At 49.8% G+C, this 20273-nt stretch overlaps 1 protein-coding gene across 1 annotated transcript in view; it reads right to left on the bottom strand.

The window, feature by feature from the left end:
- The window catches only part of VWF (von Willebrand factor), a 147147-nt gene that overhangs the window by 48361 nt on the left and 78513 nt on the right, over nucleotides 1-20273 (bottom strand). The window contains exons 23-34 of the mRNA XM_012760580.2: nucleotides 19782-19922; nucleotides 19456-19569; nucleotides 17944-18100; nucleotides 17185-17343; nucleotides 16390-16525; nucleotides 12673-14036; nucleotides 11302-11418; nucleotides 11069-11209; nucleotides 10626-10769; nucleotides 8180-8344; nucleotides 6874-6917; nucleotides 6406-6583 (exon numbers count right to left, since the gene is read on the bottom strand). Of these exons, the coding sequence (XP_012616034.2) occupies nucleotides 6406-6583; nucleotides 6874-6917; nucleotides 8180-8344; nucleotides 10626-10769; nucleotides 11069-11209; nucleotides 11302-11418; nucleotides 12673-14036; nucleotides 16390-16525; nucleotides 17185-17343; nucleotides 17944-18100; nucleotides 19456-19569; nucleotides 19782-19922 (2860 nt within the window). The remainder of the gene's footprint in view (nucleotides 1-6405; nucleotides 6584-6873; nucleotides 6918-8179; nucleotides 8345-10625; nucleotides 10770-11068; nucleotides 11210-11301; nucleotides 11419-12672; nucleotides 14037-16389; nucleotides 16526-17184; nucleotides 17344-17943; nucleotides 18101-19455; nucleotides 19570-19781; nucleotides 19923-20273) is intronic.

Genomic DNA, 20273 nt, shown 5'->3' with positions numbered 1-20273 from the left:
GGAGGTATCACAACTGATAGCACAGAAATGAAGAGGATTTTAAGAGACTATTATGAACAATTATCACCAATAAATTGAACAACCTAAAGGAAATAATAAACCTCTGAAACATACAACCTACCAAGACTGGATGATGAAGAAACAGAAAATCTGAACAGCCTCACAACTAGTAAGGAGATTAAATTGTTAATCAAATACTCCCAACAAAAGAAAACTCAGGTGGCCTCACTGGAGAATTCTACCAAACATTTAAAGAAGAATTAAGGTCATTTTTCTCAAACTCTTCCAAAACGCTGAAGAAGAGGAAACACTTCCAGACCTATTTTGTGAGGCCAGCCTTGTCCTGATAACAAAACTAGACAAAGACTCTACATAAAAAGAAAACGACAGGCCAACATTCCTAAAGACTAGAGATACAAAAATCCACAACACAATACTAGCGAATGGAATTCAGCAGCACAATCAAAGGATCATAAGCCCTGACCAAGTGCAATTTACCCTGGGATGTGAGGATGGTTCCACACCTGAAAACCAGTGTGATGCACCACACTAACAGAACAAAGGATAAAAATCACACCATCTTCTCAATAGGCACAGAAAAAGCGTTTGTCAAAATTCAACACTATTTCATGATTAAAACATTCGACAAACTAAGAATAGAAGGAAATTACCTCAACAAAATAAAAGTCATTTATGAAAAGCCCACAGCTAATACCCTACTTGACGGCGAAAAACTGAAAGCTCTTCCTCAGGAGCAAGGCCAGGGCGCCCCTCTCACTTCTGTTCCATACAGCACTGGTCCTCACTCGGGCAGTCAGGCAAGGAGAAGAAACAAAAGTCTCCAATTCAGAAAAGAAGAAGTAAAATTGTATCTGTTCACAGATTACATGATCTTACATGTGGAAAAGTCTAAAATTTTCATCAAAATATTATTAGAAATAATAAATTCAGCAAAGTTACAGGATACAAAATCAATTGTGTTTCTATACACTAACAACAACCTATCCATGTGCAGAAGAATGAAACTGGACTCAAAAATCAACCCCAAATCAAACCTAAACACTTAAATGTAAGACCAAAAACTATAAAACTCTTAAAAGAAAACACAACGGGAAACTTTATTGGTTTTGGTGATGACTTCTTTTATGTGGCACGAAAAGCAAGGCAAGAAAAGCAAACATACACAGGTGGGACTATAACAAACTAACAAGTTCTGTGTAGTAAAAGAAACAACCAACACAGTGAAAAGACAACCTGCAGAATGGGAGGAAATATTTGCAAACCATACATGTGATAAGGGCTTCGTATCATAATAGATAAGCTTCTCCTACAACTCAGCAAAGAAAATAAATAAATAAAATACAAATAACCCAACTCTAAAGGGGGCAAAGGAATTGAATAGACATTTCTCCAAAGGGACACACAACAAGCCAACAAGTACATAGAAAAACATCCAGCATCACTAATCATCAGGGAAATGCAAATCAAAACCACAATGAGATATCACCTCACACATGTTCAGATAGCCATTATAAACACACACACACATACACACACACACACTCCAAAACAGGAAATGCCAAGGGTTAATGTGAATGTAGAGAAACTGGAACCCTTATGCATTGTTGGTGGGAATGTAAAATGGTGTAGCCACTATGGAAAACAGTAAAAAGGTACCTCAAAAAATGAAAAATAGGCCGGGTGCGGTGGCTCACGCCTGTAATCCTAGCTCTCTGGGAGGCCGAGGCGGGCGGATTGCTCGAGGTCAGGAGTTCAAAACCAGCCTGAGCAAGAGCAAGACCCCTGCCTCTACTATAAATAGAAAGAAATTAATTGGCCAACTGATATATATATATATATAAAAATTAGCCAGGCATGGTGGCGCATGCCTGTAGTCCCAGCTACTCGGGAGGCTGAGGCAGGAGGATCGCTTGAGCCCAGGAGTTTGAGGTTGCTGTGAGCTAGGCTGACGCCATGGCACTCACTCTAGCCTGGATAACAAAGTGAGACTCTGTCTAAAAAAAAAAAAAAAGAAAAAAATGAAAAATAGCATTACCATATGATCCAGCAATCCTACTTGTGGGTATTCATCCAAAAGCATTGAAATCAGGATCTCAAGAGAGATATCTGCACTTCCACGTTCACTGCAACATTATTGCCAACAGCAAAGAGGTGGAAACAACCTAAATGTGCACTGACAGACAGAGGGATGGGGAAACTGTGGGCTGTACATACATCGGAATATTACTCAGTCTTAAAAGAAGGAAATCCTTACATGTGCTACAACACAGATAAACTTTGAGGACATTATGCTAAGTGAAAAAAGCCAGGCACAGAAGGACAAATACTCCATTTAAATGAGGTATCTAAAGTTGTCAAACTCGTAGAAGAAAAAGTAGCCTGGTGGTTGGAGGGGCGGGCGTGGGGTGACATGGGGAGTGCTGTTCAACGCGTGCAGAGTTTCAGTCACACAAGACAAAAAGTTCTAGAGATCTGCTGCACAACAGTGTGCAAATAGCTAACAATACTACATTGTATACCTGAAAATGTACTAAGAGGATAGATGTCATGTTATGTGTTTTTGTCATAATTTTTAAATGGGAAAATGGGGGAAAAACATGAAATAGATATTTCACAAAAATAGATATAAAATGGCACTGAAACACATGAAAAGATGTTTAACCTCACTCGCCCTTAGAGAAATGAGTTTCAAGTACACTGAGATACTATTTCTTACCTAAAGAGTAAGAAACTAGCAAAAAAATAAAAACCATAATAACATTTTTGCCAATTCTCTTGGCAAAGCCCTGGGAAAACACACACTCTCACATATTGCTGATAGAAAAGCAAACTGGTAGAAATTCCAGTTTTGCACAACCAAATCTTCCCTTTTGGAGAAGAATCTGTCAATGTCTTAAAAAAAACTTCATAGGCACTTATCTTTTGACCCATGAGCATCACTTCTAGGAATCTACCCTGAAGACATACCACCAACTATATGAAAATTCATACACTCAAGATTATTCATTGCAGCATTGTTTATAATTGCAAAATATTGGAAATAACCTGTATACACATACATAGAACAGTTGAGCAAACTACAGTACCCAAGAGGGTACTAGAGAGCTTTCTTTGAACTGGTATCGGGTAAATTCCAAAACATAATTTGATTATGTTTTAATCAAAAAAGGTAAAACTCATTTGTACAGAAAGAATCATGGGAAGGATAAATAAGAAATGAATGGGATTGGACACCTCCAGAGAAGGCATGGGAATTGGGTGAAAGATGGAAAGGGAATGAGGGAGTGACTCCCCAACGGTACCTTTCTGCAGAGTGCTGACATTTAGAACCATGGCAATGCTTCACATAACAAAAACAAATGAATATGTAAGTAAAATCACAAGGCTAGGTGTGAGGGGAGCCCAAAATGGAATACAAACAGAAATTAAACTAACAATATTAATAACATGACTAAGTGGAAGGGGTTGGGGGGGAACTAAACTAAATAACTTTGGAAAACAAAATTTTACTCCAAGACTAAAGACAAAAAGAAGTACCCAAATATTATACTCTGGTTAGTAGATTTGTTTTTCATAAAGGAATAGGTTAACAATCCTGAAATACACATACTTTATGTGTATTTGGGGATTAAGTAAATATATAAATATATTGTGAAAGAGAGCAAAGCTTCTTACTGTCTGAGAAAGGAAGGAATGTGGACATGTCAAAAGGACAAGAGAGACAAAATTGAAAGGACTCGCAATGGCAAAATCTGGAATCATTTGAACAAGAAAACAATTAATGCTATAATCGATTATGCCACATAGAATAAATAAAAATCCATGAGCTCTTATTAATACAAATAATTGAATAAATAAATTAATAAATGAGAGATAAGAAAGAGCTATTATTTTCACAGAATTCCAAATAAGAAATTTGGCAGGGATGATGAAAATCAAAAATCCCTATTTGGCAAACACCATGGTAAAAATTGTTTTAGCCAAGAATCATCAATGAATTGCTAAACCTGGTGGCTGAAAGTACATTTCCACAGTTTCAAAGGATCTTTGCACATGATAATTATTAAATGCAAAGAGGAAATTTGTAACTTTACAGTGGAAAATCCTGGTGAAGGCCACCTAAACCAAGCGATCAAACTTACACAGGGCAAATTGGCATGACCTGCCTCTTTATACGACACAGTGGCGAAAGGCACAGTATGTCTTCTGTGGTATTCTCGATCAAATCTATAATCTGAATTTAACACAAAATGAGAAATGTTTTTAAAAAGTACTGGCCAGTACTCTTCAAAAACATCAAGGTCACAGTCAAAGAAAGACTAAGCTATTGTTCCAGATGTAAGGAGATTAAAGAGACATGACAACTAAATGTAATATGTGATTCTGGATTGAATGCTAGACCAGAAGAAAGGACATTAGTAGGACAGTTGGCAAAATCTGAATAAGATAATAGTATTTCATGGATGCTAATTTGTGATTTTGATCATTATACTGTGATTATGTAGCAATCTGGGTGAAGGTATATAGGAATTCCTTGTACTATTTTTGCAATATGTTAAGTCTGAAATTATTCAAGATAAAAACTTTTAACAAATATTTTTCTTTTAAGATGTTTTTCAAAATAATATCCACCATCCAGTTTTATCACTCCTGAAGGCCTTCACGCATTTTAAGTGTATATAAAGACTTAAGAGGGTGTTGATGAACTAGATTTAAAAAGATTTATTTGCAAAGAGCATCTGCAGTGTGTGAGTCCCACATCCTCACTTGCCCCCAGAGGGACACGAGGGAGGCCCAAGCCCAGTGAGCGGGACTTTCAGGAGGCCACTCCAAGAGGCGGGTTTGTGTTCCATGCAGTCATGCGGACACCGGACCAGTGCCTCACATACGTCCTAAGAATCTAAGAGAGAGAAGCTGTGGCTATTGGCCAGAAGTGGCCAGCCAACAGGAGAGAGATTTGCTGCTGTTTGGGAAAACAAGTACATCCCCCTACCATGGTAGGAAAAAGGTGCACAAATCCGAGGGACCATACACAGGACTTACAGAAGGAACGATGGCCTAGGATTGTTTTAAAAGTGATCCTGGTCAGGCACGGTGGCTCGCACCTGTAATCCTAGTACTTTGGAAGGCTGAGGCAGGAGGATTGCTTGAGCTTAGGAATTCGAGACCAACCTGAGCAAGAGTGAGACTCCATCTCTATTAAAAATAGAAAAATTAACCAGGCCTGCTGGTGCATGCCTGTAGTCCCAGCTACTCAGAAGGCTGAGGCAGGGGGATTGCTTGAGCCCAGGAGTTTGAAGTTGCAGTGAGCTACAACCCACTGCACTCTACCCAGGGCAAAAGAGTGAGATTCTGTCTCCAAAAAAAAAAGTGATCCAGTTTAAGAGAACTTCTGCTATAGAGTAAGGAGAACTGCAAAAGAAAGACAGTCTATGAAGGGTTGAATGCAGAAAAAACAGAAGCTGAGCAGGAGAAGCAGCAGCCAGGCCAAGGATACAGGCTGCTGCTCGCACCCTAGGATTGAGCATTGGAGGAGCACAGCAAGGAAGTCCTCGAGAGATCTAGCAAGAGAAAGGCTGCCACAAACGCCTGCCAGGCCAGAGAGTGCACAGCCCTCGCACAGCTGTGCTGGCCACATGGAACCTTCTGGTCCACTGTTCAACTCCCCACTCTCCATGCTCCAGGCTGGGAGAGAAGCTGACCACAATCCCTTTCCCAGGGGCATCCAATTACCAATTGAGACTGTTATATGACTTCAAGTGACCATCGAATTCTTTATGAATGAACAGAAATAACATGAGATCTGGTAGAGTTTTCATCAAGGCCAGGAGGGAAACTTGTCCCATTAAGTAAATTCCAAAGGAAGAGTGAGATATAAAATGCAGCTTTGATTGCATCCCATAAGCTACGTCTGTTCAACGTCATGGTTAACCCACTACTGAGTAGAGGGCAACATGGGCAGCCGTGTCTCCCAGACACGAGGCAGAGGGCTGTGCCACCCCCATGGTGGCATGAGACAGACTTAAACCAGGCCAGTTACTGCCGGACGTCCACTGCTGTACCCCAAATGTTAATACACAGATTCCTAAAGCTTGACTTGCCAACACCCAAGCTGAGCACTGATCTCCGAAAAGCAATTCTTCCTCCTGGTGATGTGGATCTGGAGAAACGCCTTCCAAAGACAGAGGAAGAGCGCAGTGATCCCCAAGACTGGAAAACTCGTCCAGGGAGCAGGTGAGGGAGGGACTAGGTGCAGGCAGCACCGTGCATGCAGTGAGGGGGAAGGGCTGCTCCGGGCTGGCTGGCTTCTGCTCCACCTCTCTGCACAGCGGGCTAAAAGCCCTGCCCTTGACACTGTCCGGGCTGGTGAGGACAAAGACTCACAGGGGCAGGTCCAGCGGCAGCCACACGTCTCTTCCACCCGAACAGGGGACTGGCTGTTGGGACATGAAGGCCTTGGCCCCCGGTCACAGTTGACCCGATGATTCTGCAGCAAGGTCTGGCCGTCTGGCTGGCAAGTCACAGTGTGGCACTGATCTGGCAGGGTCCAGACGTCCCCAGGCTGCAGAAGAAAACACCAGATTCAGGCAGGAAGTAGGATGAGGTATTCCAACGCTGAGCCCAGCTACTGGGCAACCGACCACTGGAGCTGGACACAGGCCTACAAGGCCAGGAGACCTGCTAATGAGATAGGAAGCAGAACACAAGGTGTCGGGTAGATCTGCAAAACCAGGATCACAGTAAGAGAGAAAACTGGACTAAGACCAAAGGAGGAAAAATTAACCAGTGAGAACAAGGGCCCCAAACCTACCTTTCTGATCTTTCTTTCAAAGCCAACAGAAAGGAACTTACCCTCTTTTCATTCCCATCCTCATCCATGCAAATTCTTACGAACTCTGAAACAGACACAAGTGAGACCTCAGTTCCCACATATCACCCAGGAGTTCTAAACAATTCACAATGCCCGCTTGGGCAACCTGCGCTAGTCTTTGAAGTCAACTCAACTCTGTAAAGAATGGGAATGACTTCACAGCGGGGACACAGGTTAAGAGGTGGTCATTCTGGGCTTCTGCAGACAGCTTTGTGGTTGTCAATAATTATGCTGACAACAACAACAATGACAATATGGCAATAACTACAGCGCCGAAGCCTTCTCAATCATCCAGTCGTGGTCGCCTTCCATATGTGCTCGCCGCCAGGGTTGGGGAGGGCAGGAAGGTGAAGCAAGGCCTTGAAAACTTGAAACAGATCTACTTGAAGATTCCTCCCCGGGGAGCTACCATCTAGAGGGAAAGGCAATAACTCTGCAGCAGGTTTGGACTTACAGCTAATGACATTAGGAAAATACACAAAATCAGGAAGAAAAATCATTCTTTTTTAAAAGTTTCTAACCTAAAATCAACTTAAACTATGGTACTGGCCAGGCATGGTGCCTTACACCTGTAATCTTAGCACTCTGGGAGGCTGAGGTAGGAGGATCACACAAGATCAGGAGTTCAAGACCAGCCTGAGCAACAGTGAGACCCCATCTCTACTAAAAATAGAAAGAAATTAGCTGGACAACTAAAAGTATATAGAAAAAGTTAGCCAGGCATGGTGGTCCATGCCTATAGTCCCTGCTACTCGGGAAGCTGAGGCAGGAGGATTGCTTAAGCCCAGGAGTTTGAGGCTGCTGTGAGCTAGACTGACGCCACGGCACTCACTCTAGCCTGGGCAACAAAGTGAGACTCTGTCTCAAAAAAAAAAAAAAAACCTATGGTACTTTGATGTGATATTCCATGTTATCTTATTGCTAAGGCCCTTTTTACCCATGCTAACAATGAATATAGGGCCCTGGGGAAGAAGCAGCTGACCTGTATTCGATATTTTTGTCCAAGATCCCTTGGCATGAATAAGCACAGGCTTTTCTGCTAAAGTTCAGATGGACAGTAGAGTGGCAAGAGGACCATACACAGAAAACCCTCTGCTGCCCCTTGGACATGTGTACTGTACACCTTCCATGAGCAGAAACTTAAGGGTCCTGGTATATAACAATCTTCATTCAATGGCAAATCTTATACGTGAGCACCCTTGGGTCTCTAGAATGGTATTTTCATTTTCATGGGTTTTTGTGGGCTTTTTTTCTTGGAGAGGAGTGAGCAAGTATTATAAGACTCACCGGAGCACAGTTTGTGGAAGAAAGAATTGCCCAAGGTGACCAGGGCTGGGAGGTCTTCAATCCGCTGGAGCTTCACCACGTTGGAGCTGGCCCCTGGGCCTGCCAAGACCCTCAGCTGGGCTGCATCGTAGTGGTCCCCAATTCCAATGGGGAACACTGTCACTCCTAGAGTGAGCAGAGGAACAAGAATGGTGTGTGGGCAGGTGGCTCCAAATGGACTGGCCTGATGCTATATCCAGCATCTGTGTGAAGCTTCGTGTTTTTGGACTGGTCACATGCGCCAACCCTGTGAGGACGATGTTCAGTCCTCACACTGACGCTCAGCCAGCACACACTGATGAACGCCTACTGTGTGTCAGGTACTGTTCTAAGCAGGGGGACACAGCAGTGAAGCAAGCAGATAAATTCCCTGTCCCTGTTCTCAGGGAGCTTCCACTGGGGAGAGACAGACAAGAAACACACAAAAGTGAACACATAGTATTTCAGATGTGGATTAAGTACTTAGGAAAAAACAAAATTGGGTAGGGAGGAGGGGATGAGCAGAGACCTGAGTATGGATGGAAGGAGCCAAGGGGCATCTGCGGAGGAACACCCCAAGCTGAGAGGACAGGGAGTGCAGAGGCCCCACAGCAGAAGTCCGGCCGCATGCTCCAGGGTGGCTGGAGCCAAGTCAGCCAGACAGGGGCGGGCACAGACCCTGCAAAGCCCCGCCAGCCACAGCAAGAAAGCCGGCCAAGGCTGTGGAGCAGACTGCTGCAGCCACCATGCTGAGAAAGAACTGCAGGGGGCGGGGAGCGGGCGAAGCTGGGCTTCCCGTTGGAAAACTACACTAATAATCCAGAGGAGAGATGATGGGGCTTGGACGGGGCGACGTGGGTGCAGGTGGCGTGCAGTGCTGCATCTCTCGGTATAGCCTGCTGATGGACTGCATAGAGGTGTGAGAGAAAGAGGAATCAAGGATGCTAAGATTTTTGACCTGAACAACTGGAAGGTCGGAATTGCCATTTTCTAGGAAGAGAAAGACTGCAGGAGAAGGAGATTTGGGTGTGAAAGTCTAAATTGCCTTAGAACATCTAGGCTTGAGTTGTGGTGAGAGGTCAAGGCTGGAGAGGAGAATTTCCAAGACAGTGGTGCACAAATGTATTTAGACCCATAGCACTGAACGAGACGCCCAACAGGGTGTTGGGAAGAGAAGAGAAAGTGCTGTGGGGCTGAGCCGGGGGTACGTGCATACCCACTTGCCAACAAGAAACTGAGGCTTTGAATGATTAAATGACTTTCCCTAGATCATGTCTCTTTCCTCTAGACCACAACTGCTTCCTTTCCTGATGAAAGTCCTTCTTTGGAGTCTTAATAATAAAGAAGAAAAATCTCTACCCTGAAATTCTCCAATTCACTTCTCCAGAAGGTTCTAGGTATTTGCAATTTGCCTACAGTTAGAGTTGATTTTCTACTAACAACTTTTCGGCTCTTTTAAGCTCATTATGTCATCCAAATACATATCCTTTACATTCTAGCATTCTTTTCCCTAAAATATTATAATAGATTTCATAAACATGCCACATTCATTTCATTCAACAAACATTAAATGGTACCCTATTTTATGCAGCATGTACAGATGATCCAAAAATAAGCAAGATTTTTCCCTTGCCTTTGAAGAACTCCCAGTTTGTGCAAGAAAGAGAGATGTAACAAACAACACAATATGCTTTGCACATTTTGAGCAGGTCGCCGTGGTACAGAGAGCAGAGTGAATAACTCTCCAGAGGAACATCAGGTAGATGGCAGAGGAAAGACAACTCCTAGGCAGGGGTTTTGAAAGATGAGCAGTTCTCCAGGTGGCCATCAGGGGACTTAATGTCCACTTCCCCAGACCTCCCTCCGCTAGAAGGTCGTCCCTTGGACCACACCTCCTGTCCTGGCTCACACTCTGTTGCTCCTCGCAGCCCGAGTTCTCATGGGGCAGCAAGGCTGGGTCCCATCTGCATCCTTCCCCTCCTAAAGCATCATCCTCGTCTCTTGTCCACCCAGCCCCACAAGCCCACTAGCCTGGTAGCGGGAGAGGGCTCTGAATGCATGAAGGTCCCGGATGGTTCCCAAGGCCCTACAATAAGTCACTCTGGCCTCAGGGCATTTTGGTGAGAGACCAAGGGTATACTCTATAAAGGAAAGGTACAGAGGTGTGATCCCTCCTGGACACAAAGGGAAAATGTGGAGAAAATAAAGGTTACAATCTAAAGCACACAGGCAGGTACAGGATCAACACACATTCATTACTGCTTGATCTTCAGATTGCTCAATTTCCTGCTGTCCAAAACCAGGCCACATGTGGGGTATTGAGTATATGTAAAACCATCACCCAGAATATCTAAAAGTAACCCTACCCACTTCCAATCCTCTGTCATTTTAGAAGAGTCTCAGGACTGACCGCACACTGGCCACTTACGGTTGGATCTGGCAGCATCAGCCGCCGCCTGCACTGGATCCGTGGAGACCCCCACGACCAGGACGACGACGGCCTTGGAGACTCCAGGCCTGGCACCATGGACTTCTGAAGTGATGTAGCGCACAGCAACGTCCAAACCATTGCCTGAGAGTGGAGGGACACAGCACGCCAAGTCAGCACTGACTGCAAGACATGGTGTTTCTGAAACCAGCTGGGCACCCTCTCTCGTGTGGGTCCTTCGATTGTTCAGAAGCTGTTCAGGGACTCAGAGGAACACACAACTGAGATCTGGAAGAGACCCGGAAGAGTATCTAGCCCCTCACTCTACAGGAAAGGCATCCAGGACCAAGAAGCAAAGTGAGTGGCCAAGGTCACTCAGTCACTTATGCCAAGACCTAGGACCAGAACACAGGTTCTGCAGGGGCCTGTGGCACCAACGTTACCGATTTGGCTGTGGCCTCCCCACCGCTGCATGCTGTCCACCAGGCTCAGGAGGTAGGCCTTGTCCTGGGCCACAGCCCACGGCACGTCGGGGGTGGCGACGCTTCCGTACTGGAGCACGGCCACCTGAGTAAGATGAGGCCCTACCAGGAAGGACAGATGGGAATCACTCGAGGTCAAGCAGAGCCCCAGCAAGAGCCCCTTCCTCACCTGCTGCTCCAGGTGCATCTCTCACCTATATTGGCTTTTGAAATGAAAGCCTTGGCAAAACTCTTCATCTCATCAAAGTAGGAAGCCGGAGAGCCGGAGGAGCCATCCAGGAGGAGGACCACATCCAGGGGCTGGCTGCAGTCTGCAGAGGGGGCCGGGGGTGAGCACACAGGCGCCGCGGGGAGCCCACAGCCTGACTCCACATCCGGCAGGCTCTGCGGGGCACGCAGACCTCGCGGCACCACCAGGGGAAGGGGATCTTCATTAGCGTGGGGGCCACGTGGGCCAGGGAAGAGGGGAGCGAGAGATGGAGTTCCTGGGCCCGTGAGGACCTCAGGTTTGGAGACACGCAGGAGACTCCAGCTCTACCAGGAAGTTTAGATGCCCACAAACAAAAGCAGCAGGCGCCCACTCCCTCAGTAACAGGACGCTGCCATGCTTCTAGAACTGAGTGGAAAAAGGAAACAGCAGCAGCATCTCCCTGGAAAATGAGCTTGTGTGTGCTCAAGTCCTACAGGGTGGGTGAAGGCACTGTGAGTGTTAAGGTCTGAGAACATTCTCAGATTTGATAAGACGATGCTCTCACTGTTCTCCTCAGCAGAAATATTACAAGACTTTAAATAAATCTCAAGCTCTGATTAAAAATAAAAACCAAGAAACAAAAGCTTGTAACAAGTGTGAGCATCAAGAGACACTGCAAGAAAGCGAGTTATTCCCAAACACACCAAGTAAAGGCATTCGAGAACTAGGACTTGACTCAACACCAGCATCCGATAAAAAGGCAACAATGATAGCAGGGGTAGCGAGCATTTCTTTGAGCACTTGCCATGTGCCAGTACTGTTGTAAGCATTTTACAAGTAGGTATTGTTATTAGCCCCATTCCACAGATGAGGAGACTGATATACGAAGAGGTTCAGTACTTGCCCAAAATGACCCAGCTAGCAAGTGGCCTAGGTGAGACTGAAACCAGGGCAGTTGCTGCAGAATCCGAGGACCTTGCCTGCCGCCTGTCACTTGACTTCCTGGCCTTGCCCCAAAGAATGCCAGCCACTTGGAATAACTCCACCCACCCAGTGCAGTCAAAGGGGAGCCTACTGTCGCCAAATTTAACAGGTCACCTTCACGGCAGAGCGTGGGACTGGGTGGGATGGGGCTGAGGGATAAAGTAAGACTTGCGGTTTTTACCCCTTAGCCTTGGTATGGTTAGATTTTAACAATAGGCTTGTAGTACCTTTGAATTTACAAACACACACAATAAGACAAGGTCCTCCCCCCCCCAAAAAAAGGGTCATAAGGTCTCTTCCTGCCCGGGAGGGGAGGGAGCCCAGGAGTCACACAGTGCCGAGGACCCCAGCCCTCGCCCGGCCCTCCCGCCTGCACACAGCGCCAGCATACCTGAGACAGGGGAGAGGGTGGGGAGCTGCAGCCCCTCTCCGGAGCAGCAGCCCTTTAGGACCAGCTCGGGAGCCTCCCGGGGAAGCAACTCAAAGTCCTGGATGAGGATGGGGGCGTTGGGCCAGCCGATCCTCTCCAGCTCCTGCACGCTGGCACGCGGGCCCACTCCGATGGGCACCACCTGGATGTCTCCTGGCAGGCGCCTGATCTCATCAGAGGCGGGACTGCCCGTGACCATGTAGACCAGGTTGGGCGCCTGCTCCCGGTCCCCCAGGCTGGCAGAGAAGCTGTGCTCAGAGAGGTACTGCAGGGCCAGCCCCGTGTTGGTCCCATTGCCGCCCCGGAAGCGGATCTCTCGCACCCGCTGTAGGACGTCGCCCTTGGACTGCGCCTTGCTGAAGGGGTACTCCACGGTCACCGAGTACGAGTACTGCAGCACCGCCACGTGGATGCCGTCCTGGCCCACGTCCATCCGCTGGATCACCTCCTCCAGGAACTCCCTGCTCCTGTTGAAGTCGGCTTCCCCGATTTTGTCCGAGCCTTCCAGGACGAACGCCACATCCAGAACCATGGAGTTTCTCTTCGGTCCCGGCGGCGAAGGACCCACGGTGACCTGTGCTGTGTTGGGGGGCGTGGTGGGGGGAGCAGCTGCAGGCGCAAGGTCACAGAGGTAGCTGACGATCTCGTCCCTCCACTGCTCCAGCTCGTCCACGCTGCTGAGCACGAACGCCTTGTTCTCGGGGGCCTGCTTCTCGATGAGGCGGATCTGCTTGAGGCTGGCGTGGGGCCCAATGCCCACGGGGATCACGATGACCTTCTTCTTCTTCAGGCCCTGGACGTAGCGGACCAAGTTCCGGGCCATCTTCGGGGGCTCCTGGCTGGCCGTGAGGAGCAGGGTGATGCGGGAGGCTTCGGGGCGGTCGATCTTGCTAAAGATTTGGAACAGCGTGTACTTCAAGACCTCGCTGGTGGAGGCCACCTGGCTGCCCGCATACCTGACCTGGCTGGTGATGCGCCGCAGCTCCGACGGCCGCTTCCGGTCCGTGAGCCCAATGTAGGAGTGGGAGCCATCGTGGTACTCCACCACGGCCACGCGGACGCGCTTCTGGGAGATGTGCAGCCGCTCCATCATGCCCACCACGAAGGCCTTCAGCACTCCAAACTCCGCCTCGGACAGCCTGGACGAGCCGTCCAGCAGGAAGACCAGGTCCAGCAGCTTGCTGCAGTAGAAGTCGTGCAGGGGCGGCTCCGGGGTGTCCTCCACATACGGGGTGGTGGGGCTCACAGAGGCTTCCGTTGGGGGCACCTCCAGGCCTCCCGGTTCCCGGCAGGCTTCACAGGTGAGGTTGACGCCATCACAGTGGCTGTGGCAGAGGGAGGAAACCGAAATGGTCCAGGAGTCACCCACGGGCACTCCTCAGCCCAGCAGTATAGGACCGAGACACACACTCCCATAAAACTGCCTGGCCAGCCCACCTGAACCTGAGATCCACAGAGTATTCTCCACCCAAGTGAGATGTCATTGTTTAACATCTGTCCCCAAATACTACCCACCACACACACACACACACACAGCACAGGCTTTCCTTGATTCTAAAAGCCAAAACTTTAACCCATCCTAGGATATGAAAAATAATCTTTGTTGTTCTAGACCAGGCATCCTCAAACTACGGCCCACGGGCCACATGTGGCCACCTAGCACATTTATCTGGCCCTCCGGGTATTTTTGCTGCCGCTGCCTGTCCTGCTTAGCAGCCAACTCGTCCCAGGCCCACAGTGAGCACTCTCTAAAGGTCTGAGGGACAGTGAACTGGCCCCCTGTTTAAAAAGTTTGAGGACCCCTGTTCTAGGCCATCCACACAGCCATTCAAAGTTTATTTCTTTTCAACAGAGATCTCTAGCAACTTAAGTATTTCATTATAATCCAAGCCTTCTTACGAGTATCTCCAAGAACAAATGCTGCACTAAAATGTTGACACTGACCTATTCTTGTAAATGTTCTGTTGAAGATAAATGCTTTACAGTGTTTATTATAACAGAACTTAAATTGTATGATTTGAAAACGTGTTTAATATGTTGGGCTTAAGGAAGATAAAAAACAGAACTAGAGTAAAAACATTTTGGAAAGACAAATAAAGATTCAAAAATCCCCAGCTTCATCTAGCAAAACTAAGTATCTGGGAATAGCAGATGGGGGTCTCCAGGTCTCAGACTTGGGAAAAGACAGGGGCTCATCCGTTCTTTCCTCAACAGACGTGTGGCGAGCACCTACTACGTGCCAGGAACTGGCTCAGCCCCGTGCCCAGCCCCAAGTGCACAAGTGCACAGCAGAGCAGGTGCCCGCACAAACCTACGTTACTACCATGCTGAGTTTCCAGGCTCTCTGGTCACGCCCCCCTTTGCCCTCGGCCTGCAAAGTGGCAAGGCATGCCAGAGTACAGGGAAATCGGTGGCCCTGGGGCGGAGACTGATAGATACAGCCTCGGACCCTCTCCTCTTTGTCCCCTCAGCCTTTGAGGCAACTTGCCTTCGGCACGCCCAGTACGGCTGAGAAGGCAGCAGTGCCCTGAGCCCTTGGGACTGTCCTCTCGGGTGCCAGGAGACGTGGCCAGCCTGCTGCAGGACTCTTGCACACAGCCCGTCCAAACTCGAGTGCACACGGCCCTGCGGCGAAGGTGGGGAGGCTCTGGGCTCTCCTGCCCTCCGGGCTCAGAAGCCGAAGCCAGCGCCAGTCTCGCCTCATCCTTTATTCCTCAGTCCCGTTTCAGGACGGCAGGCGGGCGGGCAGGTCTCACCGGGAAGTTAACTCCTACTTCCTTGTAATCCACACGATTTATTGCTTCAATCCTTGGTTAACGGTGTGTGATCGACATACTTTCTAGTTTCCTGTGTTTGCTAGGAAGCTCACCCCAGGCGGTGCTCACTTTGTTTGCACAGATGGTGGCCGCACGTTCTGACTCGGGCAGCTGTGGCCACGGCCCCCTCCCCAGCGAATGCAAGTTCTCAAGTTTAAGTTCCCAGAAGGCTTGACTGGTGTCAGGGAGTGGTGTTGAACAGATCAACATTTTAATAAATGTTCCCCACTTAAGAGCAGGACTTCAGAAAGCTCAGTGCTCACCCCGAGGCCTCCCCACCTCCCCAAAGGCCGGTTTCCCAGAGGCAGTTCCAGCGAGCGCCCAGGGCGACAGCTTGTCCTCCCTCCCCATTGCGGAAGCTCGCCCTGGACCTCGACTGTGGCCCCCAAGATGCCCATGTTCTACTGGGGGGGCTCCGCCTCACGGTCCTCCCTGCACCCCCCTGCAGTCAAAAAGAAACCTGGCTTTCATAGACTCCTGTCCTCAGACTAGCCGTGGCCGACAGGGACAAGAAGAGATCACACCCTGCCTTTGGTGAGAAGAATGAAAACATTCTTAATAGGCGGAAACCTCTTAGGAGGTGTGCCTGAGCTTTTTCTGGAAAGAGGGAAAAAAAGAAAACCTCTTAGGAGGTAAAAAGCTCTTAAATATTTTGTGGGGGGATCAATCTACTCTGTCCTTAAAGAAAAAAAAGCAAACTCTAGAAAGAAACTAAACAATAAACTGCACTAAATTATTCCTCCATTCATTAACAAACTAACTAAATAAATAAACTCGATCTGTCAGCTCCCGCAGCAAGGAGACTGTGCCAAAGCCTGTCTCTGCGCAGGCCCCCGGGGAAGGCAGTGACACTCTGTCTTACCAAATCTGGCAGTGCTCAGGGTCACCAGGATTCAGCGTGACTTTCTTCCCCGAGGCTAAGCGCCGACCAGCCACCTCGCACACTGGGCAGTCTTCGGGGTTGATGCAGGTCTGCAAAAGCTCGTCCAGGACTTTCCCTGCACGACAAAGCTCTCGTGAGGAGCTGAAACCCTGCCCTTCCCCAGAATGAAGACGCACCTTTAACTTAAGGGGCCCGCCCCTCTGCCTGCCCCACGCCCAGGGGTCAGCTCACCACTCAGGGGGTTTCCTTCCTCCGTGTGCCTGGGTTTGTCCCTCTGCAACACCGGAAGAGTGATTCCTTCACCCTGCTCACCTCCCCTAAGCCTCAGGACACACGAAATCTCACCTCCAAGGACCTGTTCACTCTCCCAAAGGATGGACTCAATCACTCTACAGCTGTGCCGTACAGTGTGGCAGCCATGAACCACTGCGGCTATTTAAGTTTAAATTCAGTAAAATTCAATAAAACTAAAGTTTCAATTCCTCAGACACGCTAGCCACCACTGCATTCAATAAAACATTGCCACCATTGCAGAAAGTTCTAGGAGAAAGTGCTACTCTAGATGATAAAATCGTAAATAGGCGCATGAAAGCGTTTTATTGGCATTCAACTTGGACAAAAGCACAGCTGGCTTTGTGAAAGGACCCACAAAACAGAACCTGGGATGGGGTGGCAGAGAGGGGACAGGGCCCCGGGGCAGAGGCTGAGAGGACGCAGGACGGAGAAGCACCTTCCCACTCCCTGGCCACCCCCACCCGGGGACGGAGGCCTCACCTGGAGGGCAGTGTGCGTGGCAGCCCTCCACGCACTGCACGGGGCACGCCAGCGGCTCGGGGTGCTGGCACGTGACAGGACAGGCGGGCGCACAGCTGTTGTAGCGCCACTCGCACTCATAGCCGTTCTCCCGGAGATTCCTCTCCTCGCAGCTCTGGGCTGGGTAGACAGGAGACAAGGCCACGTGACCACGGGAGCCACAAGCAGTCAGTCCTCTGCAACCCGAGATGCCAGGACTGCGGATTCGTGTGGTGACAGCCCGGGGGGAGCTGGAGATCGTGTGGGAAACAAATGGCCCACAGAACCACCAAGAGACTTCTGGATGACTGAAGCAGCTTAACCAGGAATCTAGTGGTTGCGAATCAGTTTTCCATATAAAAACATTAAGTCGCTTACGCCCAAGGAAGGCAGACTCTACACGGAGGATAAGTTCCTCACTCACACTGGCAAATATGACAGTGTCTAGCGAAGGGCGTATATGACTTCCTTCTCTTCAGCAGTGCTCTCTCTCCTTCTTCCAGAATTTCTCCAGAAGGGAATTCTCCACGTATCCATGTCCTGAATCCACGCCCTCCTCCCCCGCAGTGGGAGCTCCTCGCCCAGCCGGTGTCCTAACTCTCCTCACCGTGGCCAGCCACCCGCTACGCGCGCTCCACCCGCTCTGCCCTGAGTATCCTCCTGCCCCGCAAGGTCTCAGGGTCTAGACACTCGAGGGCGGCAGGGCGGGTGTCTGAGACCACGAGGAGCACCAGGACTCACGGCACAACGTGGCCGTCCTCCAGGTCACCACCTGGCCGTGCTGGGCACACACGTGGGCGTAGGCAGCAATGGTGTCGCAGAAGCAGGCACAGTCCCCGATGGACTCGCAGGAGCAGGTGTCATAAATGCACACGTCCAGGTACGGCTCCGGGTCCACCTGCAAAGCGAGCCTCAGGTGGCCTAGGCCTAGGGCCACGAGTCAGGGGCTCTGGCTCTCAGTCTGGGTGGGAATGTTCTAGAGGTCAGTTTAAGGTCAAAGGGGCTCCCAGGTGGAAGGGGAAATGTAGGTCAATGGTCCCAAAGAGGGAATGGGCTAAAAGGTAAGATCTTCGTTTCCAATCCGGACTCCAGCAAAAAATGTGCAATAAAGCAGTGCTGCTGCCTTTCACAGAATCAGATGTGCCGAAGGATTTTTCACAAGAACATCTCTCTGCCCATCTGCCCACCCCTGCTCGGTCATCAGTCCATCCCCACAGCCCACTGCTAGCCTCCTGGGTGTCTGAGTGTTTTCACGTGAACACAAATACACAGCCATGCTACAGAGCAAGTACGCTGGACAGCAGAACAACCTAGACCCTGACCCCAAGTCCACGCCACCCACGTTCAACCACACTAACCACTGCCCTCCCCGCCTTGCTCCCAAAACATGCCACTACACACACTGGCCTTTTCAGGGCAGTTGTGATGGAAACGAATTCAGACACTAAGTGGGTCGTTGTTTCTGATACATTCCCACAGTCCTGACGTCCCCGACACCTGTCCCTGCCTGCACCCTTCCCACTCAGATGCCCGGCCTTTCCACACACCAGGAATCCTGAGTATCCACTGGAGTCCCCAGGGACTGAGAATCATCAGACAGAGAGAAAGAGAACGAGATCTACGTGTCCCCCAGGGACCCCACGTTGGTGGCGCTCCACAGCAGCACGGATGCACGCATGGCTGTGCGTGTCTGCCCATGCACACACCCACATCCACGTGTGCGCACATACACAGAGAGGGAGAGAACCGCACTGAGCTTTGGGGAATTCCTCACCGATATTTAAGATCAAGCTACAAAAGGAGTCACAAAATGAGGACTCAAAACCACTAGAGTTAAGGCCAGAGAAGAGGTTCTGTGAGACAAGAAGTGGGCACCGAGGGGTTTGGGGTGGAGGCTGGGGCGGTTCGCAGGGCGGGAGACACAGGGCACCAGCGGGCTCTGGTGCTGGCGACGCAACGCTGCACTGGGGAAGGAACCTAAGAGGGGGCCAGAAGAGAAGCGCTGGCACATGCCAAGGAAAGGTCCTTCCGTGCAGAAGGAAAAGGCTCTGCCGGGCATTGCTTCCCTAGAAACTGCTGATTTCCCTTTTGGTTTCCCAGCCCGAAGCCAAGAAAGGACTGCAGTGGTGTCCTGCTGCCGGTCATTTCAAGACTCCAGGGGAGTGTCCGCCTTGGGAGGTCATGCCCTGAGTGCCCACGCCACAGGGCCAAGCCTTAGGACCACTCCGCCCCCGTTACCCTGGCGACCCTCACCAGCCTGTTGCAGTCCCGGAAAACGTCACTGGTGAGGATTCTACAGGAGGAATCCACCATCGTCTGCTTCATGAGGTTGTTGTGGCAGGTGGCAAGGGACAATTCCAGCGGCACCTGGGAACAGGGCAAGAGTGCACAGATAGACCAACTGTCAGCCACACTAGGGTTACTCAACCCAGGATCCAGAGACCCTCCTCCCCAGCCCCGCAGCCACCTGCAGTTCACACCACCCGCCACCCACCTTCCAACCCCCAGGAGCATGGCCAAGGGCCAGACCTGCCAGGAAGCAGGGCCCGCAGGCTCCGCCCGCACGACCCCAGACGCACCTTCCTGGTGTCGGCACACTGCGCGCTCACTTTCCAGGAATTCCCGAAGTCCACGGGGTCTTCCTCCACTTGGAGGCTGCTGCTGGTGAGGTCATTGTTCTGGACGCCATCAAAATTCCCACACAGGCCACACACCTGCTCCTTGATGGACAAATTGGGAGGATGAGCAGCTGGACCGCGGGGGCACCCTCCGGTCCAGGGGCGGGGGCAGTCCCAGGGAGCAGAGGCAGAGCAGCAGACCCTGCCCCTGCCACGGCCTTTTCCTGGGCTTCCTCGCCAACCCCGTTTTAGAGTTAAGGAAACCAGAGAGGCAGCTTGCCCTTGTCACACGCCGCCAAAGGCAGAGGCGGGAATCAGGCGGCGTCCACCCTGGACTCCATAGAGCAGGCGTCCTCAAACCAAGGCCCGCGGGCCACATGCGGCCACCTAGCACAGTTTCTGCCGCCGCTGCCTGTCCTGCTTAGCAGCCGACTCGTCCCGGGCCCACAGTGC

The sequence above is a fragment of the Microcebus murinus genome, chromosome 10, assembly GCF_040939455.1.
Source record: "Microcebus murinus isolate Inina chromosome 10, M.murinus_Inina_mat1.0, whole genome shotgun sequence".
Taxonomy (NCBI): Eukaryota; Metazoa; Chordata; class Mammalia; order Primates; family Cheirogaleidae; genus Microcebus; species Microcebus murinus.
This window is presented reverse-complemented; position numbering and strand designations above follow the sequence as displayed.